Raw genomic sequence first — 25,509 nt, 5'->3', positions numbered from 1 at the left:
CCGAAAAAGCTGTTGGCTCTTAAACTTCGCTTTTTATTGCATGCCCTGCATCTCCTTAAAGTTAAAAAGAAAAGAAAAAAGATTAGATAACCGAAGAGTAAATCGTAAATTACTTTAAAGATTACTTCTCACCTTCAGTTGCCGATAAAAATGGTTTTTCTTCTATTTGATTAATTAAAGCAAAGTCAAGCATTCGCCTGACGTTTCCGAAAAAGAATGTGAAATCGTCAAAAGCGTCTGAGTTCTTCAGAAGGTGTCGTTACCTGGTACCTGGGCCAATTCCCTCGGGAAGTTTCGTGGTAATCGCTTCTATTCGTGTTGTGTGCACATTTTGTTTACATAGCGCACTTGAGAAAATTCACACTTAGAAGCTCTTTGCGCATGGAAGAATATTTGCTCATGGAAAAATTCAAAGCAGAAAATAGTCCCTGGTTAAAAGAAAAGCAAATGAAAAAGGCCAAAGAAAGAAAGAAAGGGTATCATTCTGTCAAGAGAATTACAATCCTTAGAAAGCGACTGGTACTCTGCTCCACGATGGCGTCCAGATTTTGCACAAAGAAGTCACGGATAATTTGTCATACCAAAAGTATTTTAATTTTTTTTTCCTGGAAGGATTCTGGAGCGGACTATAGCGCGCGCGAAAGCCTTTATAGTCCACAGAGAGGGAAAGATTTACGGTTGTATAGTCCACAGAAAGGGAAGATTTACGGTTGTCAATTTTTAAAATTTTTTAAAAGCTCACACGAACTCGCGTGTCTAGCGCCTCCAAGGCGAGGAATGCCATCACCTCATTATTATGATATGTTTCATGTTACTTGATCAGTTTTATTTTTCTCCCCTCGTGCAGACTTGAAAGTAATCTTCGATCGCTCATACTAAATGAAGTCTTAAAAGCATACATTTAGTGATTTTGAGTAAAATCTGAACTCCGAGCCTTATGTCGAAGTGGAACTTAAAGATAACACTTAACAGCCTTCCTTTACATATTGCCACAGAAGTTCCATTTATGGAGAAACCGTGAATATGATATAGAGGTAGACATACAATATGCAAGTTTTATTGCAGATTACTAACCATTGATATCCATCGACATGGCCATCAGATCTCTGAACCATAATCATATCCTCCTGACAAGTTCCGCAATGGAGAGGATTCGCCAAAAGTGACCGATTTTGTAGCCACCGGATCATCCTTGATACGGGGTACTGCCTAAGAGTAGTAAAATAACTTAAGTCCATAGCACAAAGTTTCCTACACTGAAGCGAATGCAATGTAGTCTGATCTGAAAGGAGAGCAAATACACGGCGCATGGATTTTAAGATAGTTAATCTCTAGCTGCATGAAATTGCGCAACGAGCGGAACGGGACAAACACGTGAACGAAGCTCGAGACGAACGATAGCCGAACGACGTACGATCGATATACTTCTTTGTTTTCTCTGTTCGTGAGCGGGCGGTATTATACAAATCCTGAGATATGATTGGTTCCGAGAGTGGGGAGTATTCTCCCATACGGCCTGCGCTTAGCCGGCGGTCTCCGTTTCGTGTAAGGAAGCTGAGCAGAGAATCTCTAGCCTCGTTGAAATTTTTCTTTAATATGTCTCGCACTACCGGCTGGGTAGCATTTTTAAGTAAAGACTTCGGACAGGAGCTTTTGCCGATAAATAACATTAATTTTCTCTTCTTTCTCCCCCTCTCAAATCACTTTAGTGATCAGCATTTGTAATTGACAAATTCTTCTCAAAAAGTTCAAACGAGAGGTATTCGCGATTAACATTTACATTAATTTAGGTGGTTCTCATTCATTTAAGCGGCATACTAGCAGCTTTCAAGTGTACCCCCGTCTTAACGACGAGTGCGCTAGCACGATATTTCAGTTTGATCTTCACCAATCGATTGTAAGAAAAGGCGGCAAAATCAGTGGTGTGTTGGCCACTCTGTTAGTTGGATGAAATAGGTGAAGAAAGAAAGATCGTGAAAAGAAACTTTGGCAAAGAAAATTTACAATTTATTTTCTTTTACGAACTATTCAAACAGGCCCTGCATTAGGCATCCGCGCCTACTGCTTGAATACTTAATTTTAGGGAAATGCGCTCTCGACTCGTGATTATAAACCACGGATAAAGTTTATTTCAAGAACTTGTGAAAAAAATCATATCAAAATATGGAAAGGGGATGACTGCGCAACAGCCTTTTTGAAACTTACTGTACATTATTGTAACCTAATCATTGGCAATATTTATTTTTTCCGCAAAGATAATCTTTGTTATATATATATAAATATATATTGCTCGGGTTGTTTTATTTGGACCAAATATTTTGTGGAAAATGGTGAAGTTAGTGGAAAAAGACCATTCTCACATCGTTAGATATCGGAACACGTTTGTAGATTGGCGTGATAACAAGCTTACGTTAGCATCATTGAACGTCTTCCTTGATACAAAATTGATGGTCTCAAATTGGTCCCAATAAAAGAAGGCGAAAAAGTTTAGTAAACGCAATCGATGTAAGATCTTAAATAAAAAGTATTCAAATTGGTCCGCGAAGAAGCTTGATTGAATATGGTTGTGAAAGTAAGAGAGGCTGAACGGCAATCTCGTGAACAGTGATATAGAAAACCCTCTTTCTAAACATGGTAGCATAAGACGTTGCTCAAAAAATAGGAAGCCATTCCGTGTTGGGTTTTAGAATTCATGGAAAAGTTTGCGGCAAGTGCAAGACTTCAGGCCACTGTATCACAAATTTATCAATAATTGAAGTTCTAAAGCGAAAACATGTGGTGGATTCATTTTCTCGGTTAGAGGGGATTTAACAATATAACCTGTGGTGTGGCTTTTTTTTTTTTTTTTTTTTGCTATGCGTGCTTTTAGATAGCTATAATTACTTTTATTGTTAAGTCTTCCTCCTCTTCAATTGGCCCTAAGTCTTGTTTAGCCCCGATGAGTTGATCTTCTACAAGGGTTTTGCATTCTGCATCGAATACTCTCACTCCACCATCCTTGGCTAACAAAACAAATCTGAAGAAAAAGGAAGATTAACTAGGATTAGAGATTTGATAAAATTCTGCTGTGTTAGATATCGCTAGTAAACAGTAAATAAATGTGAAAAGTTACAAGTGCAGTTTGTTTAGATCAACAATGTAAATTAAAAGATGCCTAGACTGTAAGTGCTAAGATGCTCATGAATAACAAGTTGCTTTATCGTACCACTGTTTTAACCAATAGCACTCAGGGTGGGAGTGCCTTTTAACCTTCATACCTTGTTTGAACTGTGATCGGCGAAGAGCCAAACATTGCAGCTAGAAACAGCCTACTTTTGCCAGAGGTCCTTTTCCAAAGGCACCGAAATGTGTGACTTCCAAAACCAAACAATGGACTCGAAATATCCTTTGGAATTCCGATTAATGACTTCGGCACTGTCCATCGGAAGCACTTTCGCTTGGACAATTCCCTTTTCACTGCAACTTGAGACTGCAAGCAATGATAATAATGATAATATTAATCATAATCGTAATGATAATAATAATAAAAAAAAGGACAAAGGCAAAGGAGAAGGAAGCAAGAGCGAAAAACCAAATTCAACCTGGATGAAAAGTGTCGTAAGTCTTCGTGAAAACGAATCTTGTCTAAAGGTGATCAATAAAACTTTTAAACTTGGCGGGAAATGTCCGTTTCGGCCGGCCACAGTATAGCAACAGATCGGAGTTTTAAATATTGCTTCACTACGATGAAGGTTTTCCATAATTCCGTTGCACGAAAACGCCATTGCAAATATAGTACCATTTTGTCTTGCATACCTCTGTTGTTTCGCTTTTGCCCAGCCTCGTTTTAGCTGATCCTTTTACTATTACTTTAACCTCTGGCATACCAGCGGATGTTGATTTAATACTTGGTGACTGTGGGCCGATTAGGTACCTCACTAACCTTATCATATATCGCGCGCTGAAGATTTTCAACTCGACTCTTTAGTAATGCTTGATGACTTTCTTGGTACTGTTCGTGGTGGACAATTTCCATTCCCAATTGGTAGTAGTTTTGACATCCTGCCACGCTGCATTTTATCATTCTTTTCGGACATGCGTCCAAATGAAGGTGAACATGAGACCTAAAATAGGCAAACATGGATCGTACGTTATCGGGCTTAGGGAATTTTTTAACTGTTTCCGGGCTAATCCTCTGAGATGAGACCAAGAAAAAAATTTGAAATCAAATTCTAACCTAACGGGGCCCCACTACTAAGGAAAAACCGGGCATTGGTCGTATTGATTAATTGTAATTTTTCCATGCCCATTCCCCTTTAACCAAAGAACGAATAAATTTTTTTAATCACTTTTAATAGCAAGAACTGGATGATTACTAACCTGGGAAAATTATGGCCACAATTTAATGGACATGGTCCGGGCTTTTCTTGACACGTTGGTTCGTGCAGATCTAGCTTACACCTCTCTACTTCTGCAGTACAGTGCTTACAAGGTACTTTCTCTTTAGGACAGATCTTGAAGTGATGCTGAATCGAATCTCGGAGATGTGATCCAGCGCAGCCATTGGGGCATTCCATAAGGAGGAATGAGCAGATCTCTTGATGTCTCTCTTTACAGCCATGCTCACCGACCCACGTGCACCCAACGTTTGTGCATTGAACAGTCAATTTGGATATGACTGAGCAGAGTGGTATGCTGATATTCAACGTCTGCTCGTTGATTTTCGCTCGACATACTGCACAAGCCTTTTCCCTCCCACCTCCTGACTGAGTGGAAATGAGCTGCTGCAAACATTCCTGGCATCCACTGTGTCCGCACAATAGGGACACGGGTCTGTTCATCAGCTCCTTGCTAAGAGGTAAAACAAGATTCCATCAAAAGTGGCTAGAGGGCAAAAATACCAGAACTCATTTACAGCTTTCGAAAGGCATTAGGCGATCCTGCCGTAAAGATTTATCAACACACAACTGGCATCAGACCGCATCTAGCATAGTATGTTGTATACGTCTCGCAATACGGACCCACGCGGCATAAATGCTTAAAATACCTTACCGTGGGCGCAAGCGTTACTTACAATGAGTAATAGCCGAATAAAATGTTTTCAGGAGACTTCATGAAGTTGACAATCTGACAAACTACAATCAAAAGTTCTCCCGAAAAATAATAATTTAAAAACCAGACCCAGGAATAAAAACTAACCACTTCTACGAGGGAAGAGAATTAATTTTTACGACTTTAGGCGCAATTTAGGCCTGCGCTTCTAGGGTTACTGTGCTTTCTTCACCCGGACCAAAAGTTAAGTTCTCGGAAAAGGAATTGGTTGGGAACGTCGAAGGAAAATGAAACCAACCTATAAATTTTAATCGTAAATGAGCTAGAACCAGCGCCAAATAAACAAGCCATAAGAATCATAGTTTAAACTCTTCTAAAGGTTTGGATAGAAATTATTATTTACTTCCACTGAATAATTTGTACCGAATGCATTTAAAATTCGCTGAAGCGTTGAGTTCAGGACGTGGTTGCCATAAAATTTGTATTGGCGCTTCGGCTAAACTTAGGAATACTCGGCCTCTTAATATGCGTCTTTAAATAGCTGCTCCCGTAGTAGCTAAATTAAATAGAACCTACACTTTCAAATACATATTCTTCGTTCTTCAGTAAACCGAAATTCAAATTGCTAGCGAGTGAACTGACAAATTCAAATATACAATCTTCGTTCTAAAATCGAACCAACATAGAGAGTGCGGGAGCACTAGTATAACTGCCATATCTTTCAATTATTCTTCGACATCGGGGACGCAAGACTTTGGGAGCGCTGGTATAACTGCCCTCTATTCTAATTATTCTTAGACTTCCAGAGCACGGCACTGCGGGTGTGCTAGTTTAACTGCCTTATCTTAAATTATCATTCGACTTCGGGAGCACTACCTTAACTGCCCTATCTTTGAATTATTTTTCGACGTAGGGAGCACGAGAGCAATCGATTTGTTAACGTTCAAAAGTGGCCGGTTATTCTGAAGTTGCTACGGGGCTTCTCCTGAGCGCTTGATCCGTGTTCTCTTTTTTGCCGAACTCTTCTCTTTAATATCGCCAGTTATTCTTCTTTCGCATTAAAAGTTGACGGGTGACAAGGAAAAGTTCCTAATTCTCCTCAAACAGTGCCGAGGTTTTGTAATCGATAAAAGTAAACCTTACCATATCGGGCAGATTAATTGAATGTCGATGTTAGCATTGGGTAAAAGCTCGCAGTTGAAGTGGCTCAATCCAGACATGTTGGCAAACAACAGAGGAATGAAGAATCACTTTCAACTATTAAAATATCCTGTCACTTTAACTGAAAGAGACTCCAGGGAAGTAGGTCTCCAGAGGTCAATAAGAAATAGGTCTCCAGAGAAAACCTAATTTTGAAAACAATTGTTTAAGTTAAAAAGGCACTGGGGACATAATACTAAAACAATGAATTGAAAAAGAATTGTCTTTATAATCGTAGGTCTGCAAACACAACAAGTAATAATAAAGCTTTTAATTAAAATATGCTGTTTTGAAAAGATAACAATTACAATAGGTGCTTTAGCGGCAAGCTTTTAAATCAAAAAGAAAGGATTCTGCTAGTGCTTAGAGACTCGAGCAAAAAAAAGATGCTGATAATATAAGGTCCGGTCTTCAGTTTTCCTAAAGAAACGGAGTCCTCAAAATAAAGAGGGAAATGGGAGACTAAAATGGCACTGTAGTGACTAGATGCTAAAATAATGAATTGAAACAGACATGTCTTTATTAACATAGGTCTCCAAACACACAAAGTAATAACAACAAAGCTTTTAATTAATTAACAATGAAAAGATAAATATTACAAAAGGCAGTTTAGCGGCAAACAGAATTGAAAGTATGCCGCCAAAGTGCGAATTGATAAAGGGTTCTGGAAGAGCCTTAGGACTCAAGCCCCCAAAAAAGAAATGATGCTAAAACAAAGATTCGTTTATTGAAAAGTACTGTCTTCCAAAATAAAAGCTACAAAAGGCCCTTTAGAGGCAAAATCAATAAATTGAAAAAGGAGTCTGAAAGAGCCTTAATTAAGACTCAAGGAAAAAGAACTCAAGTGAGAAAGCACACTAGGTGATAGTAACAAAGGCTTTGTGTATTAAAAAATACTGTTTTCCAACACAAATTTATCTTACAAAAGGCACTTTAGCGGCACGCTGCAAGATCAATAAATTGAAAAGGATTTTGCTACAGCCTAAATACTCAAGGGAAAAGAACAGAAGTGTGAAAACACACGAGTTGATAGTAACAAAGGCTTTTTGTTTTAAAAACTACTGTTTTCAAAAACAAATCTTACAAAAGGAACTTAGCGACACGCTGCAAAATCAATAACTCCGAAAAGAATGCTGCTATAACCTAAGGAAGTTTGCAGATCGACCTATTTCAAAGATTTGTTTATTTAAAATTACTGTCTTCTTTAGTGGCAAAATCAATAAATTGGAAAAGGATTCTGCCAGAGCCTAAAGACTCAAGGAAAAAGAACTTAAGTGAGAAAACACAAAGGGGCATAGTAACAAAGGCTTTGTGCATTCAAAATACTATTTTCCAACAAAAATTAATCATACAAAAGGCACTTTAGCGGCACGCTGCAAGATCAATACATTGAAACTGAAGGATTCTGCTAGAGCCTAAAGACTCAAGGAAAAGGAACTCAAGTGAGAAAAAACAATAGGTGATAGTGACAAAAACTTTGTGTATAAAATACTGTTTTCCGAAACAAATCTTACAAAAGGCAATTTAGCGGCATGCTGCAAGATCAATAAATTGAAAAAGGATTCTTCTAGAGCCTTAATACTCAAGAGACGAGAACACAAGTGTGAAAACACAATAGTTGATACATACCTACATACATACATAGATAATTTATTTGGTAACGCAGGTTGGTTACTGGCAGCATTAAGCTGATGTGGACCTGCGACAAATCTAGCTTCTATTTAAGTAAAGTAATTACAAAAAAAAGTAGAAAAATCCTAGCATAAATTAAAATGTGAGTAGTGATTCAAACTGGTTTATAATCCTAGCATAAATTTCCACGCTATTGCAGACCTATGTCTAAAAGACAGTCTCCAACATTAGAGTTTGGTAGCTCCAGAGTTAGTTTTAAATTGTCCCTCATATTTCGTATATTTGGACTTTTCCTAATAATTGTTACAACCTGCTAAGGATTGATCCCATAAAAAGCTTTGTGTGTCAGAGAAAGGAGCCTCATCTTATAGAAATAACTTATGGATTTCTAAGAAGACGGTATCACTGATTGGGAATTAGTACCTCCGTGTTGTTTGAAGATAACCTTGACAGCCCTCAGGTGAATTTTCTCTAAAACACCTAACTTTGCTTACCCCATACAAAAAATTCCATAAGTGATGCTTGGTAAAATTCCCTTAAAATATACGGACTCCAAGATATGAGAGAGAGGGCTTTTGAACCTGCACAGTTGCTTTACCTTCTTGACCATAGATATTGATAGATCTTTGATGTGGGGTCCAAGCTTAACTTCTTGTAAATCATAAACCCAAGATAGTATGACTTGTTGACAAAGTTAATGGCATGACCAACCAGTTTGACTGGTCTTAAAGGACCAATGAAAGCATTACGGGTAAGAAGCATAACCTCAGTTTTATCGGGATGAATTGTTAAACGTTCCTGCTACACCACTTAGCTATATCAGTTAAATAAGTTTGGATCTTAAGGCTGACATCATCAATGGAATTGCCTATACAATATAGAGTTGTGTCATCAGTAAACATTTCCATCTTTCCACAACTAGGCACTTCAGGCAGATCATCGACGTAAATACTAAAAAGCCTAGGGCCAAGTACTGTCCCTGGGGTACGCCAAAATTGACGGTCACTTCATTAGATCTTTGCCCCTTAACCTCAACAAACTGTTTTCTCTCAGATAAGTAATTTTCAATCAGATTGCTTTGGTTCCCTGATAATCTAAAGGCTTGGAGTTTGAGGGCCATCGTGTTATGAGAAATGTAATCAAATGCCTTTTTAAAGTCTATAAACAGTACCCCCACAGTTTTGTTTTTATCCAGTTCGTGTCTCCAAACTTCAGTCAGGTGCAGCATTGAGAGTTCTGTTGACCTGCCAGTTTTAAAAATCCACTGGCTTTTGTTGGACTTGTTAAAATTGCAGTCAATGGAATCTCCTGTTATGCCCTCGTACACTTTGCTAGGAATAAACAATAGAGAAATAGGCCTAAAGTCACCTCTTTTAGAGCTATGTAACTTTTTGGGTACAGCTTTCCCTTTACTCAGCTTCCATCGAGGAGGGTAAATTGGGGATTTTAAACTTACTTCCATTACATAAGACAGGCCAACTGCCACAGCATCTCCTTCAAGTTTGAGTCCCCTTGAGGTAATGTTGTAAGGGCCACATTCTTTTCCAGTCTTAACTCTTTTATCGATAACCCTTTTAATCTTGTGGACATTAAGTTGTACTGGCTCAATAGTAGGTGTAATTTGGTAAATGTGCTGATGTTCATTACCACTGGTATCTGTTAGAATATCATTTGCAAGCCTCTCACCAACTTTAGAGAAGAAGTCATTGAAACTGTCAGCCTTGTGTTTAAAATTTATTGTAATCATTCTATCCTCATTTTTAATTGCACTCACATTGCCTTTTGATTTGCCTTGCATTTCACCGGAAAAGGATGCTGCTATAACCTAAAGATTTAGGAGAAAAGAAAACAAATTTGCAAACACATAACGTTATACTAACAAATGCTGTTAAAGCTAAACCCCAACGTTGTTTTTAATCTGTGCCACGAAAGAAATGATAATAATGATAGCATGAAATAGAGCTTCACGACTTCTTTTAGTTGTTAAACTATAAAATGAAACGTACTGTGTTAATGATAAACGAAGGAAAGAAAGATGAACGAAAACTGAAAGAAAGCTGAATCACTCAAATATACCTAAACTGTGGAAAAAAGAAAAAAAAAGGCGAAGTGTTAATGACCACCCAAAAATCCAGTTTCGATGCCGGGCTATTTCTCGTTCACATTCTTTTCGCTTTTTTTTTTTTAAAAAAAGATGGAATGTCTACGAAAGGCAGACTATAATTTTTTCTTTAACTGATAAGAACTCTCATTGATCTTGTTATTTTCTTATTTTTTCTTTCGTGTCTTTTTCGTATGGCGCGAACCACATAATCTCTGGAATTTTAGGAAATTTGCAGTTCGACCAGAATATGGTGTTTCATTCTTTTTCTCTTTCTTACTCTCCTTCTTTCTTTCTCCCTTTTTTCTTTATTTCTTTCCTCGAAAACTTCCCGAGTTCACAAATTAAACTCGACAATTTTTCCAGAACATGACCGCTCTCGCTCGCCCCAGGCTCCCTCTCAAATCGAGGCACGATTGGAAAATCGAGGCTCGATTGGAAAATCGAGGCTCGTATGTCGAAGCTTGGCAAAACGAGGAATCGTGGTCGTTTTTGATCAGGGGTTTTTGGGCTCGTTTCCCGGAAACCGTGAATGATCCAGTTAAACTTGTCGTAACTTGACTCGGATCATTCACGGTTTCCGGGAAACGAGCCCAAAAGCACCTGATCAAAAACGACCACGATTCCTCGTTTTGCCAAGCTTCGACATACGAGCCTCGATTATCCAATCGAGCCTCGATTTTGCAATCGTGCCTCGATTTTGCAATCGTGCCTCGATTTTCCAATCGAGCCTCGATTTTCCAATCGAGCCTCGATTTTCCAATCGTGCCTCGATTTTCCAATCGAGCCTCGATTTTCTAATCGAGGCTCAATACGGGAGGGAGCCTGGGGTGAGCGAGAGTGGTCATGTTCTAGCAAACTTGTCGTCGCGAACTCAGGACTTTTTTGAAATTTTAAAAAGAACGCGAGAGGGAGAAAGAATATTTTTACGCTGCTAAAGAGATGGAGGAAATGGTCCTAAGATAAGCATTGGTTTCTTCTGGTACATTGTTTTACCGGAGGGTGTTTGTTCCTACTTGCTGCTTCATAGTTTTCGGTTACGTAAGCTCGATAGATTTTCGCGTTCCTATTTTAATTGGTCATTTTTAGCCTAAAAAGGAACATAACTCTTAGGAAATGTTAAAATGGTTTGGACAAAAAAGACTGAGTAGAGGATGAGTAAAACTAACATTCCGGCACCAGAATTCAAGACAGTCACGCGTATGCATAGCTACCAGCTGACATTCATATTAGTGGGAATGGAAAAAAACAAAAGCAAAATTTTCTCATCTTGCAAACAAATGGTAAGAAGAATAATGTTAACTATACTTATGTCCATTTTCCAAGACCATAATAGCTCAGCAGCATTTCATGGAACATGTGAAAGTGTGGTGGGATACTATAATTTTTTTGAAGCTAAATTTGTTATCCAATTTTTGTGTTTCACTCATTCTATTCAGATAATTTTGTGAAACACAATCATACTGTGATATTTTTTATAGCAGAGGAATCTATTTTAAATCAAAATTGACTAAATGTTCACAAATGAATGAACGTTGGAGGTTTTTAAAGAAACTGTGGTGCTGTGTCAGTGGGGGTAGATTAATTAAGATGAAATTGTAAACTGGCCACCCTGAAGATTAAAAAAGCTGACGTTTTGAGCATTAACCCTTTGTCAGAGTTAAGGGCCAATACTTGAAACTTCAGCTTTTTGACTCTCTACAGTACAGTGGCTAATTTATAATTTCAACTTAGTTGATATAACCAAATTAAATGTTGACTAGTAAGATTAACATGGACTTGACAATTAAGTTAAAAGAAATTAATTCTTATGAATTAATTTGATAGTTCAGAACAAATAAGATTCCTAAAATGTTAAATATTAACTTTGTAATAGATCCACCAAACTAATCAACTGTAAAAGCTATGACACAACTGCAACAGTTCACTTTTAACAAAATAATCAAGTGCTTGTTGAGCTGACCTTAATTTTCATATAGCCTGACCTAGCGCACTTTATTGACTGAAAAAAAAAACCTTAATCCTTATCTGCGATCATGACTAAAAAAAAAAAGCAAGACATTTTTGATATTAGTAACTGAATTGAATATTTTTTAGTACCTATTAATTTAATAAATACAAGTTGATTTTACCATAGTAAATAATAAACTTAACATCAAATCTGCCATGTTTGTTGTTTAAGTTGAACCTGCTCTACATGAAATAAAATATCAAAATATCCACGGGTAAATTAAAATAAAGGTGTGACTAACTAGGGACATTTTTTTGGTTTGCATGCTTATGGATCATCTTCAAAATATGAACGAGTTTTAACTTCTTGCCACAATTTTTTATATATACATATATATGTATGTACTGTATAATGTAATTTTAACTTTGCCTACTCTTCAGTGCAAGGCAAGAATTAAGCCAAGGGGTCCCTACTCTAGATATTAAATCACTGTGCTCTCACCCAAGGAAGCCAATTTCACACCTTTCAGTAAAGTAAACATGGTTGTGGTTAAGGTTTATAGTTTCATAGAAGCCTAAATTTTTGCACTCTTTTAGAAGTCTTCTATATTGCATGTGCAACATCAACTATTAAATTCAAATCATAACTAGTTCCAGTATTCGATCTAGTTCATGTTTTTGTTTCATTTATTTGGAATATTCTATTCTGACACTAAATGAAATGGTTGTGGACTCTTACTGATGTAAAAACAGACTAAAAAACAAAGAAACAAACAAAAAGCAAGTTACCTCATACAGGTATATATTAAGTACTTCCAAAGCAGCTGGCAATAATTAAAGAAAACCAAAAAAAAAAAAAAATGTGCTTACTATCCTTAGATGAGGGCACAATATTAAGATGACTAGCATTTCAGATTACGTGGGTATGAGTACAATTTTAGTATGAGCCTACTTAGACATTTTGCATATGTTGATTTACTGATCGTTTGATGCTTCATTTGTTGTCTTTGTTCTTGTGTTTATGTTTTGTTATGAAACAAGGACAAAAGCTTAGTGTTTTTCAAGCAAAAGAGAATGGCAGTTGAACCCGGAAACATGATTTGAAGTTCAATCAGTTACTTGGGGTCAGAAAGCATGAAATGAAAAATATATTTTGCTGTTTTTTGACATCGTATATTCAAGATTGGTCTGTAATTTTTTAAAATAAGGATTCCACTTTATGATGAATTGTTTACCACAATAAACAACTAAAACCTTGAAAAGCATAAAGACTCTGACATACTGGTGATGGTTTGAATGATGTCAGTTCTTGGAAGTTTGAAGATCATAGTTTGACCCAGACCATTTGTTTTTCAAATGACCCAATATAAAATGTCATGCAATACATATGACCCACTTTGACTAAATTCTAAACTGAACACTTTTAGTTCCTTATAACACCAACCATATTTACATTAGGAACTGAAGTTTTGGGCTCTACACTTGTTGTTTATCATCAAAACAAAGAACATTTTTAACTTGTTGCTTTATAGCAGCCTCTATTGAACAAATTTTGAAGGACTCTAGCCAGCCTCTACCATTTTTGATGACCATGAAAATATGTGAAATATATGGGAAAGTGAAATTTTATTGCATTGTCCCAAGTTGTGTTTCTGGAAGTCTTTTAAATTACCCTAAGCAGTTTGATTGTGCATTTTTATATTTGGATCTGCTCTACATGAAATAAAATATGAAAACATCCACAGGTAAACAGAAACAAAGGTGTGGCTGACAAGGGTCCTTTTAAAGTCTTTTTAAACTTTTAACATTCTGGGTGATTTTCCACCATTGGCTTTTTTCTTTTTGAGGTTGTTCTCCTGTCCTTCTTTTTCCTTTTCCTTTCATGTTTAACATGTTCGTTCCCCTCTTCATCTTTATGTTCCCTCTTTTTCTCTTCTTCTGTGTGCTCCCTCACTTCGTCTTCTTTCTTTTGCTCCTTTTTCTCTTCTACTTTCTTCTCCTCCTTGTTGATGTCTACACAACTTTCCTCTATTTCTTGTCCTTCTTCTGGGGAAAAAGTTATAATTTTAGACATTGTAGGCTGACCAGTAATTTTCTTTTTCTTGCTGTTGACTCACAATCATATATTTCTCTGATAATTATATTGTCCCAGTTTGGAGGGAAATGCTTTATAGATTGCCAGGTTAAGTAGGGGCCTTAGTTAAAAGGGTCAGTAGGAAATTTCCATAATCCATGGTCTCCAGGTCAAGAATATACATTTCCATGTTCTTTCAATATCTTCTAATAGAGTCTAATCATTTTGTTCAACCTTCTGATTAAATTCTTTTGTAGCTCTAATGACATCCTTATGCCATGTTATCCTCTAAAATGCAGTAGGATGCCAGTGGATCAACTATCATCAGAGATGGCCACTTTTACCAACATTAAAATCAGTATCCTTACTGGTTGGTAAAATACTGGTTATTTTACTTATTAGATAATATGCTTCTCACCTGCTTGTGCAAAAATAATTCCAGATGTACCTGGTAGTGGTTCCTGAAACAAGATAAAAAGTAAAGGGAAGTATGCCATCCACAAGAGTCACGTGTAACTTACTTTTAACAACAAGGGACAATGGCAAAAACCAAGATGCCACTGCCTCAATCTCTTACTTTCCTTTATAACCATGACTATTATAACGTAGATATAGTATTATAAAATTAAATAGTCACTAATGAAATGTACATGAACTAATCTAATTACATGACCTCATATTTCAATGGCAAATTAAAATAGGGCATTCAATACCTTTACTAAACACACTTGGAAAATGATGTTACTAACATGATCTCTATTTACTTAGTTATTTAGGTTGATAAGTTGTTTACATTATAGCATGACCCTTATTTAAAACTATAGTGATAATAGATACTGTCAGTTGTTCCACCTTGCTGTTGTTAATATTATTTGGTCAGGTGTTGATGTTAGTGTTATGCAGGAGGAAGCCATGACAGTTCATTTTGTTCAGTTGTATGTATATTGACATATCTTAAATTATTTTGGTTAAAATGAGAACTAGATCACATGAAGATCATTAAGTAAGTCTGCACAAAATAATGCTTCTCGCAAAGAACCTTGTCCCAAGGGACCCGTCAGTCTGCCCCAAGTGTTGCGGCTCACGAAGAACCTCGTCCCAAGGGACCTTTAAGTCTGCCCCAAGTGTCGCGGCTCACGAAGAACCTCGTCCCAAGGGAACTTTCAGTCTGCCCCAAGTGTCGCGGCTCACGGAGAACCTCGTCCCAAGGGACCAGTCAGTCTGCCCCAAGTGTCGCGGCTCACGAAGAACCTCGTCCCAAGGGACCTTTCAGTCTGCCCCAAGTGTCGCGGCTCACGAAGAACCTCGTCCCAAGGGACCCGTCAGTCTGCCCCAAGTGTCGCGGCTCACGAAGAACCTCGTCCCAAGGGACCTTTCAGTCTGCCCCAAGTGTCGTGGCTCACGAAGAACCTCGTCCCAAGGGACCCGTCAGTCTGCCCCAAGTGTCGCGGCTCACGAAGAACCTCGTCCCAAGGGACCTTTCAGTCTGCCCCAAGTGTCGCGGCTCACGAAGAACCTCGTCCCAAGGGACCTGTCAGTCTGCCCCAAGTGTCGCGGCTCACGAAGAACCTCGTCCCAAGGGGCCTTTCAGTCTGCCCCTAGTGTCGCGGCTCACGAAGAACCTTGTCCCAAGGGACCCGTCAGTCTGCCTAAGTGTCACGGCCCACAAAGAACCTCGTCCCAAGGGACATGCGAGTTTTTTAAGTTTAAGTCAACTTTTTTTGGTCAATGATCTATGGAACATACAATGCAATATGTTATGGTAGGGTTTTCATAATGTAGCATACTACCAATAATTTTACGTGACATTTTAATGTGCACTACTTCCCTTACCTCATTTGTTTTGCTTGTGTTCGAATCTTCATCTGTCAGGAGGAGAACTAGTCTCAGTATGTAAAAATACACAATTTAATATACCTATATTTTACTATAATTGCTCAAGCAATACAGGTGATGATGATTTATCCAGTAAATTACAGAATTGTATGGCAACTCTCATTGTTTATCAGGTAACAAATATGAAATTAATAAGCCCTCAACACATAACTTAACATATGACCAGTGTTGATTTTTGGCATAAAGGCAATTTCTTCTGAAATTTTTAAAGAAAGATGTTATCTCTGTTTTTAGGAACATCATGTAGTCCTAATGTTTGTCCTTATTTTCTGCTTATTATCACTGAGCAAGGCAGATTACCTGTAATTTTCTTGTTGGGTTGCATTACCTTTGCTAAGACTGGGTCTGCTTTTCATGCATGTTCAGTATCATTTGAAGGTACTTCATTTTTATTCTTTACATTGTTTTTTTCATTTTTTGGTAATTACTAGTTTAACACATAATATTTGTATTCCTCACCTAGTATTGTGGATGAAGGGTCACCCTCCAACTGCAAATCGGGAATATTTCCTTGGAATGTCACCTGCAGGCAAAATGAGGAAAGCCATCATGTGACCCAGAATTAACATTTCTTATTTCCTTACCATTAACAATTTCAAAATTTATGCTTAACTCTATGAATAAAACTCAGGTCATAACCCAAACTTTCAACCTGGGTATACAAAATGAATAGTCAAAAAAGATGATTTTGTCTTTTAATAATAATCAAACTGAAAAATTAGGCTGTGTGGAGAAAGAAACGGTTTATACTAAAGACTGGCTATGGTGATAAGAGCTTTCCAGTTTACTTCTTCAATAATACACATTCTTTTTTTCTGTTTTGATCACTTGTGCCATTTTGCTTCATGTCACACACTCATAGGCAGATAATTTGCAACAAATTGACCAGTCCGAGCATACACTTTACTTAATATGTGGTGTTGTATCATACATTCAAAGATAAGTTGTTACTATGTGTATTCACTTTTTTCTAACCTCTGATCCCAGAAGGGATTTAATCTCTGCCTCATCCTGGATTAAAAAAAAAAAACAAGTTAACAGAATCAAAGATAAGGTTTAATACATAAATTCCACAGTATCTACCAGGGTAGCTGTTTGAACACTTTACAACTGTGACTTTCAAACCTCATGCAGGCACATTGGTGAATATGCAAGCAAAAATCCCCTCAAAATTCATACTTGTATTATGTATCTCATAATGATTAATTTTGTGTGCTAAGAAATACCAGGAGATAGCATATCATTTGCCATATTTTTTCCACCACCTCTAAAAATCAGGATTAAAAGGGTATTTTGAACAAATTTGAATTCACCAAAGGCATTCCATTTGCCTTCTTGAAATAACACAAGTATATTTTAGACTCCAACTCCAGATTTCTAGTACTGTAGTTGTTATTTGTTTTATGCAATATTATTATTTACTTACTCTCTCATGAATATGAAGCACCTCTGGTGTTTCCAAGAGGTCTCCATGTTTTACCACTTCCCTACCTCTTTGGATAGAGAAGTGTAATGGGAGAGCATTGTTGGAGCCTGCCCAGTCATATACTTCCTATATCATTTAAACAGGAAAAAGGTTAGATTTCTTTTTATAAAAAGCTATCTGCCAATCACTGTATGTCTACATAATTTTACCAAAGTGCTATTTACAGTTTAATAATTTGTATCATTGTTTATATGTACCTGGAAGAAGGCACCTTTGATGAACTGGCGCTCTTCCTTGCCGTTTGAGTGGCAGAGGATGATTTTCACTTTCTCTTTTTTTTCTTCCCGACTGACATCTGTAACTCTGGCTTGTCGGGCTTTCCTTATCTTGCTTGATTCTTTAATCTTACAGAATAAATACATGACAACCTCAGTAATATTTCATTGATAATGTAGAAAAAAGATCTTGAAATTTCTGCTGCTAAGTCATAAAAGAGAAAGTGGTAATTATAGCAGTTTTTTTGGTAACAAGTATTATTTATGTTGAATCACTTCATTTCACTCATTTCCTTTCCTGTTTGGGGATATGTCTCTGAAACTTGGGCCATACTTTGATGGCTGGTGCTTGTTTTGGCTCCTGAAGTCTTAAAGGAAGCCTTCTAAAAATAATCCTCATTTCATTGCCTGACTTTCTCCTAATGTGTTCTTTATTTTTGTTTATTTCCAACAGGTAATCATGCCACGATTGACATAATTGATATTGGCATTATTTGTGCTATGTAAGTATTTGGGAAAAGCTATTTACCTTGTCATCCTCTATTGCCTTTTGCAATGCACTCTCCTGCTCCTTCTTAGGTGAACGATCCTGCTCTAACCTCTCCCTATTGGAAACAATGAATAACTTATGGTGAATCTCACCAGTGTTCACTTTGATTTGCTGCATCTGTCTGGATAATCAAAACATATTAACCACATAATTTGCATACACCTAGGGTTTTTTAATGTTTGTTAATTGCGAACAAGACATTGTTTGAAACAGCTTAGTATCTGATGTATGAATAACACATCAGACTTGAGCTATATGAGTTTATGAAAATTTTCTGTAAGATCATAAGGTTGTCAATGGGTAACAAGCTGGAAATAATTATTTCTACCTTTATCTTATCGAATATTAAAGATCTCTTACCATTCCCTTGTGAATGCATCCACAGCATCTGCTGCCCTTTTTACTGCATCCACCACATCTTCCTTTGTTGCCAATTTTAGGTTGTCTCCTTGTTATAAGAATCCAAAATACAACAATTTTGTTTCCAGCCATCTTTAAGTCAAATCAGATCAATATTAACCTATGATGTTCAATTTTTAAAAAGGGGCCAAAAAGACATATTAAAACAATTTACCAAAAAGTGGCAACATTTATGCAAGGTCAAACTGGTATGTAGGTAGTATACTGGTGCCTGATGATGGCTTGGGATATTGTACATGACTGCAAGTCAACCTTAAAATTAAAGAGTACATTATCTTTAAATTAATATAAGACTTAAGGTAAGGGAAGCGCTTTTAAAGCAATGGGAGTTTTTCCTCAATCTTCCTTATGTTTATTGTCTGTTTTGACTTGTGCCTACACATAGTGATGACATTAAAATTGAATGAGTACAGACTGACTTGCAGGCATGGGATCCTTTTCAAACATTCCAAACTGAACGTTATTTGCCAAGAAAAGCTTATTACTATTATCAATATAAAATTCCTTTCATTAACATTTACCAACCTTTTCAACAAATTGTATTTTGAGGCTATTTACATTCTTAAAATGCTCACCACAAAAACGCTCTATGAGGATAGGCTGAGAAGTTGTGGGTGCCATTATGAGTAAATCGGACCCAGTACTTCCAAATTTTCTTTTCACTGTCATAAAAAATAACATAAAATGGTAAGAAGAGTTTGAGAACATTGAAAATTATGGGCATTATTGCATCTATTATTGGTGCGTAGAGGTTGTTATGGGGCACTAAATATAGCATAAGGAAACACAACATAGACTAGAAGATAACAGGATATTTTGATATGCTCAGTACTACAGAAAGTAAAACACCCTATTATAAGTACATCCTGGAAGGGAACAGGAGATGTCAACATCCCTTAATAATGAAGAAACATATCTATGCACACACTCTTTACAGTACACAATATCAGTACTTCAGATGTATCCATTTTTAAATATTAGTAAAGTGTGAGAATTACATTACAATCTTGATGTTTAGCCATTAAGACTTAGGAAACTTTTTTAACTTTGACCTTTTTGTCTCGTATCTTAGTAAACATCCAAAACACGGATAGTAATTCAATACCTTCTCTCCCAGATCTGGATTTTTCTTTAGTTATCCAAAAGTATAAGTTTCCATGATTGACTCCATGTAGAATATTCAGAATCCTGATGATTTAAGAGAGAGATAAACATATTTGATTACTAATTAAAATTATGTACTACTTAATGTGAAATATAGCATGCATGCATCATACAGTGGATATTAAAAATCTTGAATACCCTTTGTGATGTTTGTGAGTGATGTTTAAGCGTGATGTTTGTATTTCAAATTATAATGTAATTTACGTGTGATGTGCGATCCTCGCAGTAGATAGCGCTATTTATGCAATAGCGAAAATCAGACCTGAAAAAAATCAGGCCTGTACGGGACTCGAACCACTGACCTCTGCGATACTAGTGCAGCGCTCTACCAATTGAGCTAACAAGCCAACTGGGAGCAGGCTGTTAAGTTGATTCGTAATAAACCCGTGAAAGTGATAAATGAGATGCAATGAATATATAAAGTTCATATATTTTTGAACTGCAGTATTAGATACGTGTGATGTGCGATCCTCGCAGTAGCGCTATCTACTGCGAGGATCGCACATCACACGTATCTAATACCGCAGTTCAAAAATATATGAACTTTATATATTCATTGCATCTTATAATGTAATTTATGTTTGAAAACACAGAAACCAGTCAGTTGGAGTAACCTTCTATGTACAAAAAAATTGTCATGTGGGTACACATTGCACCAGGTAAGCATGGTCACTTTTGATGTCTCCATGTGTTTTTAAGTTATATACACAGAAAAGTTTAAAGGCACGGTTCATGCATATGTCTCTCAATAAGAAAAATTAACTATTATGAACTATGATATTAACCTATTTATTTTGTCACTGTGACTTAGTGTAATCGGAAGCTGTTTCTGCAGAGTGCAGCCTGCTTTTAGAGATAAAAATAACCTTTTATTAACTATTGATAGTCACCTTATCACATCAGGTATGTTGTCACCTTCTTGTAGGATCACTGTAACCATGCTTCTCTGGTCAGACCTGGCCTGGTGACACATCTAGATACACAAATTTATAAATTAAAGTAGAGTTAGATTTAATGTTATTTCTTTTGGTGTTATGATGCAACACAGTGCATTGTTGCAATGCATGCATTAGGACTATATGTCACCTAGAGAAATCAAAGTTGACAGACAGTAACTGTAGTATACTTTTCCAAATGGGTCTGTTCCTCAGCAAGTGAAATTGACATATGGCAAATGTGGCTTCACAAAAGTTTACAGGCTATTTTTATTTCAAATGTGACTGCTAATATATTTTAATTCTCATTAACTCAACACATTGACACCTAGGCATGCTAACTGTATTTATTTACAACAGTTTCCTTGAAAATTGCAAGCCATCCGGGCAAACATAACATCGCTATTTAACACAAACCTCCTCATATGTTAAGTTCAAAAAGATTGGTAGGAGAATATCCTCACTTGTTCACAGTAAAGCACATCCCATGCTCTGTCCACACTCCATTGCACTACAAAATTATTATATTGTGGTCTACAAATAGTAGTGGTATTCAATCAAACTGTCATCCTTTAAGGACATCTGTGTCAAAATCTTCTAAGGGTTGGGTTTTTTCCAAACTCTTCTTCCATTTTCCTTCTTGAAATAACAAGTATATTTTAGACTCCAATTCCAGATTTCTAGCACTTTTGTTATTTGTTTTATGCAATATTATTATTTACAAATAGTAACGGTGTTCAATTGAACTGTCACCATTAAGGACCTGTGCCAAAATCTTCTAAGGGTTGTTGTTTTTTTTTTGTTTTGTTTCCATTCCCCAACTCTTGCTGTAGTTTGAAATATGAATCAGACAACTACATAGGGTATAAGCAAGGTTAAGCTTTCTATTTTAGGTTCAAATGCTACTTTTGGCATGAATATTGTTTTGTATCTGGTGGAAATTTATCTAATGTCATCATCCAGGGAGAGCCCTGCATGTAATTGCATTAAATTATTGACAATAATTCCAACATACCTTGATTATTCAGATCCAGAACTCCTAAGGAACTCATAAATTATTGAAAATATTATTGAATTATTGACAATATTTCCAACATACCTCGAGTATTCAGATCCAGAACTCCTAAGGAACTCATATCCTCTTCTACAACCCCAGCTTAAATGTAATGGCACAAAATTGAATGAATTTCAAGAACATTACTTATTGTGCATTACTTCATGCTACAAAACTGCACGAGTCAGTCAGTCTATCTGTCTATATCACACTGTACTCTACTCTACTATAATACTGAAGATTATCCTATTCTTCATCAACAGGAGACCCAATTGTTCATCTCTCTTATTTTTCAATTAAATTACTGAGTAAATAAAATTATGTTCAAGCTAATCCCACTTTGGCTTTTTTAAGTGTATCTGTTTTTTAATCCATTTTATAGAAACATACCTGTTTCCCACTGTTCTGTGCCAGTTAAATGACATGCTATAATAAATGTAGAAAAATATATGGTGTAAAAATTTCCTCCTTTTTGATTTAATTTCTTGATCAGTCTCACATAAATATTGTTGATTTACATCATACCTAATGTGTAAATCTGACTTGGCTTACTTTGTTAGGGCACTTTCTCAGTGTTAAGACTTAAAACACTGGCTTTTAATAGTGCTCTGTAAATTTGCCTTATAAATGGTATTACATGATACAATTTGAAATCATCTATGTAAACTATCTGCAGTTTTAAACTTGATTTCTAGTGTAATGTGCATGCTTTTTTCAGAAAATATCCTTACCCACCCCGGAGATAACTATTAGATATTCCAATCAGGATTGGGTTTTTGGTCTGCAATAGCCAAAGATCATGATTTTTTTTTTTTTTGGGGGGGGGGGGAGGGGTCATAGAGGAAAAATAAAAAAACCAGCATTTTGATGCTCTTTAATCATTCACCATGGTATTACCTGAGTCAACATTTACTGGGTTACTAGCTAAATAGCTCCTGTCGAGGTCACTGGTAGCCATGTCATCAAAAGCAGAAACACCATCTGTTCAAAAAAAAAAACACAACACAGTTTTGAATTGTGTCACATCATAATCATATACAGGCAGATGGGTCACCTGCTTCCAGTCAAGATGCAAATGGAAGATTGAATAAAAAACAGTAACTAAGTTTATAACTAGTGTGCAAATCAATCAAACACTTACATTCACTTGTGGGCAATGTCAAGTCCACTTGATTAACAACACCACTTGCCACCCTTGCTTCATCACTGGAAGTCCCTGGCTGGATGACTGAGTTTGTCACACTTGTTTGAGATGAGCTGGGATTTGGGTGAGTGGTTGATTGTTGAGAAAGCGAGGAAGGGTTGGAATTGAGCAGAGCAGAGGAAAGGGAGGTTTGGGATTGGTTTGTGGAGGGTGGGTTAGAATTAGGCTGAGCTAGGAAAATGGAGGGCTGGAATTGGTTGGTGGATGGTGGGTCTGAATTGGGCTGCTCAGGGTGATGGGAGGGATGGGATTGGTTTGTGGAGGGTGGGTTGGAATTGGGCTGAACAGAGGGAAGGGAAGGATGGTTGGGATTGGTAACTCCTGGTGTTGGTATGGACTCAGGGTTAGGGTTAGATCCTGAGATGAGAAATAAAACAAAGACTTTAAATCAGCCATTTGAATTACCATTAAAATAGTGGAAAGATGCAAGAATTACTAGTTTTTTATTGATAAATCTATGACAAACAAATATTGAAAATTTTTAAGAGGCAAAGATCCTTATTGCCAGTCGGCCAATCAATGGTAATGAACATTAAAAGGGTAAATATTGAAAAGTCAGAATTTAAATATCAAAGTTTTTATTTCTCAGCAGATTAATTGGGTTATGTTGTTGCTTTTGTCTTTCAAAGACCACTGGTGATTTTCTTTTTAATTGCAGCGAAAATGTATTTCCACTTCAAGGAGGCTGTTATTTCCAGAACGCTGTTATTGCAATTCTAACAGGCATTTGTGGGTACTGCAGCCATATATTTTACTCCACTACAGTTATATTCATGTCAACATGCAAATTTGCTAAAGACCAGCCTTTGCAGCACAGTTATCTTGTGGCTTTGCCAAAATTGGCTTTTACTATCTTTACTTATGGGTCACATGACACAGATGTGTATGCACTCAATGCGATCTTTTGGTGCTGACTGCAATGACACAAACCCTTGATTGATTATTAAAGTTTACACTAACCTCCATTTCTCGGGTGTTGCAAAACCATGTATATGCGCCTGGAATTGGAACTCCCCTTGCCATAAATTCTAAATATTTCCTTGGCGTCTGGTATGCCTCTGTAAACTTTTTCCATTTTGCTCCCACGGCTCGTAGACTTGTATAGACGAATTCTATGGAAAGGAAAGTTCAACATCGACACTACGTACAGTTTACAGTGGCTATATGAAATAACATTTGAATTCACTAAATAGTAAATAAAGTATGGGACAAATCTAAATAGAGATGATCAATAATAAGTTTCTAGACTTGTTTGGCATGTAATATTCCAGTCCATATTCCCCTCTACTCCTTTACCCACTCCCCCTGCCTCAATGATTAGCCTCCTGTCAATCTGGAAATTCTAGTTGAGATTCCTGCTTTCCTTAATTAAATAATTTTACCAATTGCCTGTTTTCACTGTGTAACCATTGCACAGGTAAAGTCAAGAATAGAAGAGATAAAAAAAGTGAAATATGGAAACAGTCTCGGTAAGATTGAGATCTGTGCGTAGTTTAGAGCGATAAGTATTCTGATCAAACTGAAAATCCGTTTAAATGTAAGTCTTCGAGTAACGACTGATGATTCCTTTCTTTTTTAATTTTGATGACGTTGCGTGAAATGACTCTAAATGGGGTGGATCAGGCTAAATTTCGGCCCAACCTTACACGTGTTATAAAAGGTGCTGTTTTTATATATTACGTGCACATTTAACTCCATTGCAGGCCTTACATTCGTAGCAAGTTCACTGCTCATACTTTGGTTTTAATGAATGATCCGAAGCAAATAGCTAAAGGATAAGTGGTAAATTTTGAATCCTTTGTCGCGTGGCTAAAATTTGAATTGTTTTGCTCTACCTGGGTTTTACGTGACCACACACTTCTGAGTTTACATTCAGTATTCAATGCAAACAACCTGCATGCGGGATAAAGTGCTTTGGTACTTAACCTACCTATCCAAGTCAACAGCCGCAAGTCCAGCAAAATTTTCCTTGACCAGCTCTTTTATCTTTGCACTCGAATAGTTGCCTCCAATTTTAATGTCTTTCACTCTACCCTCGCGATTCAGCAGTACCCACGGATTTCCACGCGGTGTACACTTCGCCTTTCCCTTCAGCCATACGAACACTTTACTCGTTGACTTTCCTATCGGCTGAGGTGACCCGCAATCGCTTCCAGAGCTGGAATCGCCTGAATCTCCCATGTTCGAATATCCTTGGTCAATTCAGTCAAGTGATTTATTGATGAAATCCAAACGAACAGGCCCTTTTTTGTTCTGCCTTAAAAGCACGAGTTCGGCACGTGAATAAGAAAACCGAAACCAATCAACTTCATTGTTGGGGGGGCCCAGTGGAGTAATATACCAAAAGACTATTTCCGCTATCACACATCACTTTTGTGTAAAGTAAAGGCTTTGAGCGTTCCCGAACCACTCAAGAAGTGGCGTTAGTTAGGGGTTTAAGTCTATTCGCACAGCTCTTTATTCCTTAATTTTCGATTACGCAAAAGAAGAAAAAACCGCTGGCAGTGGTTTGGAAAAGGAAGAAGGTGGGAGGTGGAAAAATCAACCAGCCATCGCTCAATAAAATGATTAAGAAAGCTGATACCAATCAACTTCAT

At 37.0% G+C, this 25,509-nt stretch overlaps 2 protein-coding genes and 1 pseudogene across 3 annotated transcripts in view; all 3 read right to left on the bottom strand.

Moving 5' to 3' along the window:
* Positions 1–1,291, bottom strand: part of LOC148742461 (male abnormal protein mab-31-like) — a 2,354-nt gene extending 1,063 nt beyond the window's left edge. Inside the window, exons 1-2 of the mRNA XM_088756230.1 lie at positions 1,075–1,291; positions 1–54 (exon numbers count right to left, since the gene is read on the bottom strand). The exon at positions 1–54 is cut by the window's left edge and continues 235 nt beyond it. Of these exons, the coding sequence (XP_088612356.1) occupies positions 1–54; positions 1,075–1,238 (218 nt within the window). The 5' untranslated portion in view covers positions 1,239–1,291. The remainder of the gene's footprint in view (positions 55–1,074) is intronic.
* A 781-nt stretch (positions 1,292–2,072) lies between these two features.
* On the bottom strand, positions 2,073–6,251 carry LOC148742460 (TNF receptor-associated factor 2-like). Its single transcript, XM_088747522.1, has 5 exons — positions 6,175–6,251; positions 4,360–4,830; positions 3,923–4,103; positions 3,258–3,469; positions 2,073–3,016 (listed from the first exon to the last, which is right to left on the bottom strand). Exons 1-5 carry the CDS (start codon positions 6,249–6,251, stop codon positions 2,866–2,868), a joined length of 1,092 nt encoding a protein of 363 aa, XP_088603648.1. The 3' UTR covers positions 2,073–2,865.
* A 6,332-nt stretch (positions 6,252–12,583) lies between these two features.
* LOC148742459 (uncharacterized) lies at positions 12,584–25,509 on the bottom strand (annotated as a pseudogene). Its single transcript, XR_015996228.1, has 19 exons — positions 24,843–25,509; positions 23,873–24,024; positions 22,850–23,269; positions 22,606–22,689; positions 22,099–22,134; positions 21,754–21,810; positions 21,072–21,165; positions 20,610–20,692; positions 19,661–19,743; positions 19,131–19,217; positions 18,496–18,583; positions 18,115–18,190; positions 17,568–17,714; positions 17,311–17,436; positions 16,860–16,895; positions 16,344–16,407; positions 15,822–15,868; positions 14,407–14,449; positions 12,584–13,960 (listed from the first exon to the last, which is right to left on the bottom strand). The product of XR_015996228.1 is annotated as an uncharacterized LOC148742459 (transcript).

Source organism: Stylophora pistillata, chromosome 1, assembly GCF_964205215.1.
Source record: "Stylophora pistillata chromosome 1, jaStyPist1.2, whole genome shotgun sequence".
Lineage (NCBI taxonomy): Eukaryota > Metazoa > Cnidaria > Anthozoa > Scleractinia > Pocilloporidae > Stylophora > Stylophora pistillata.
This window is presented reverse-complemented; position numbering and strand designations above follow the sequence as displayed.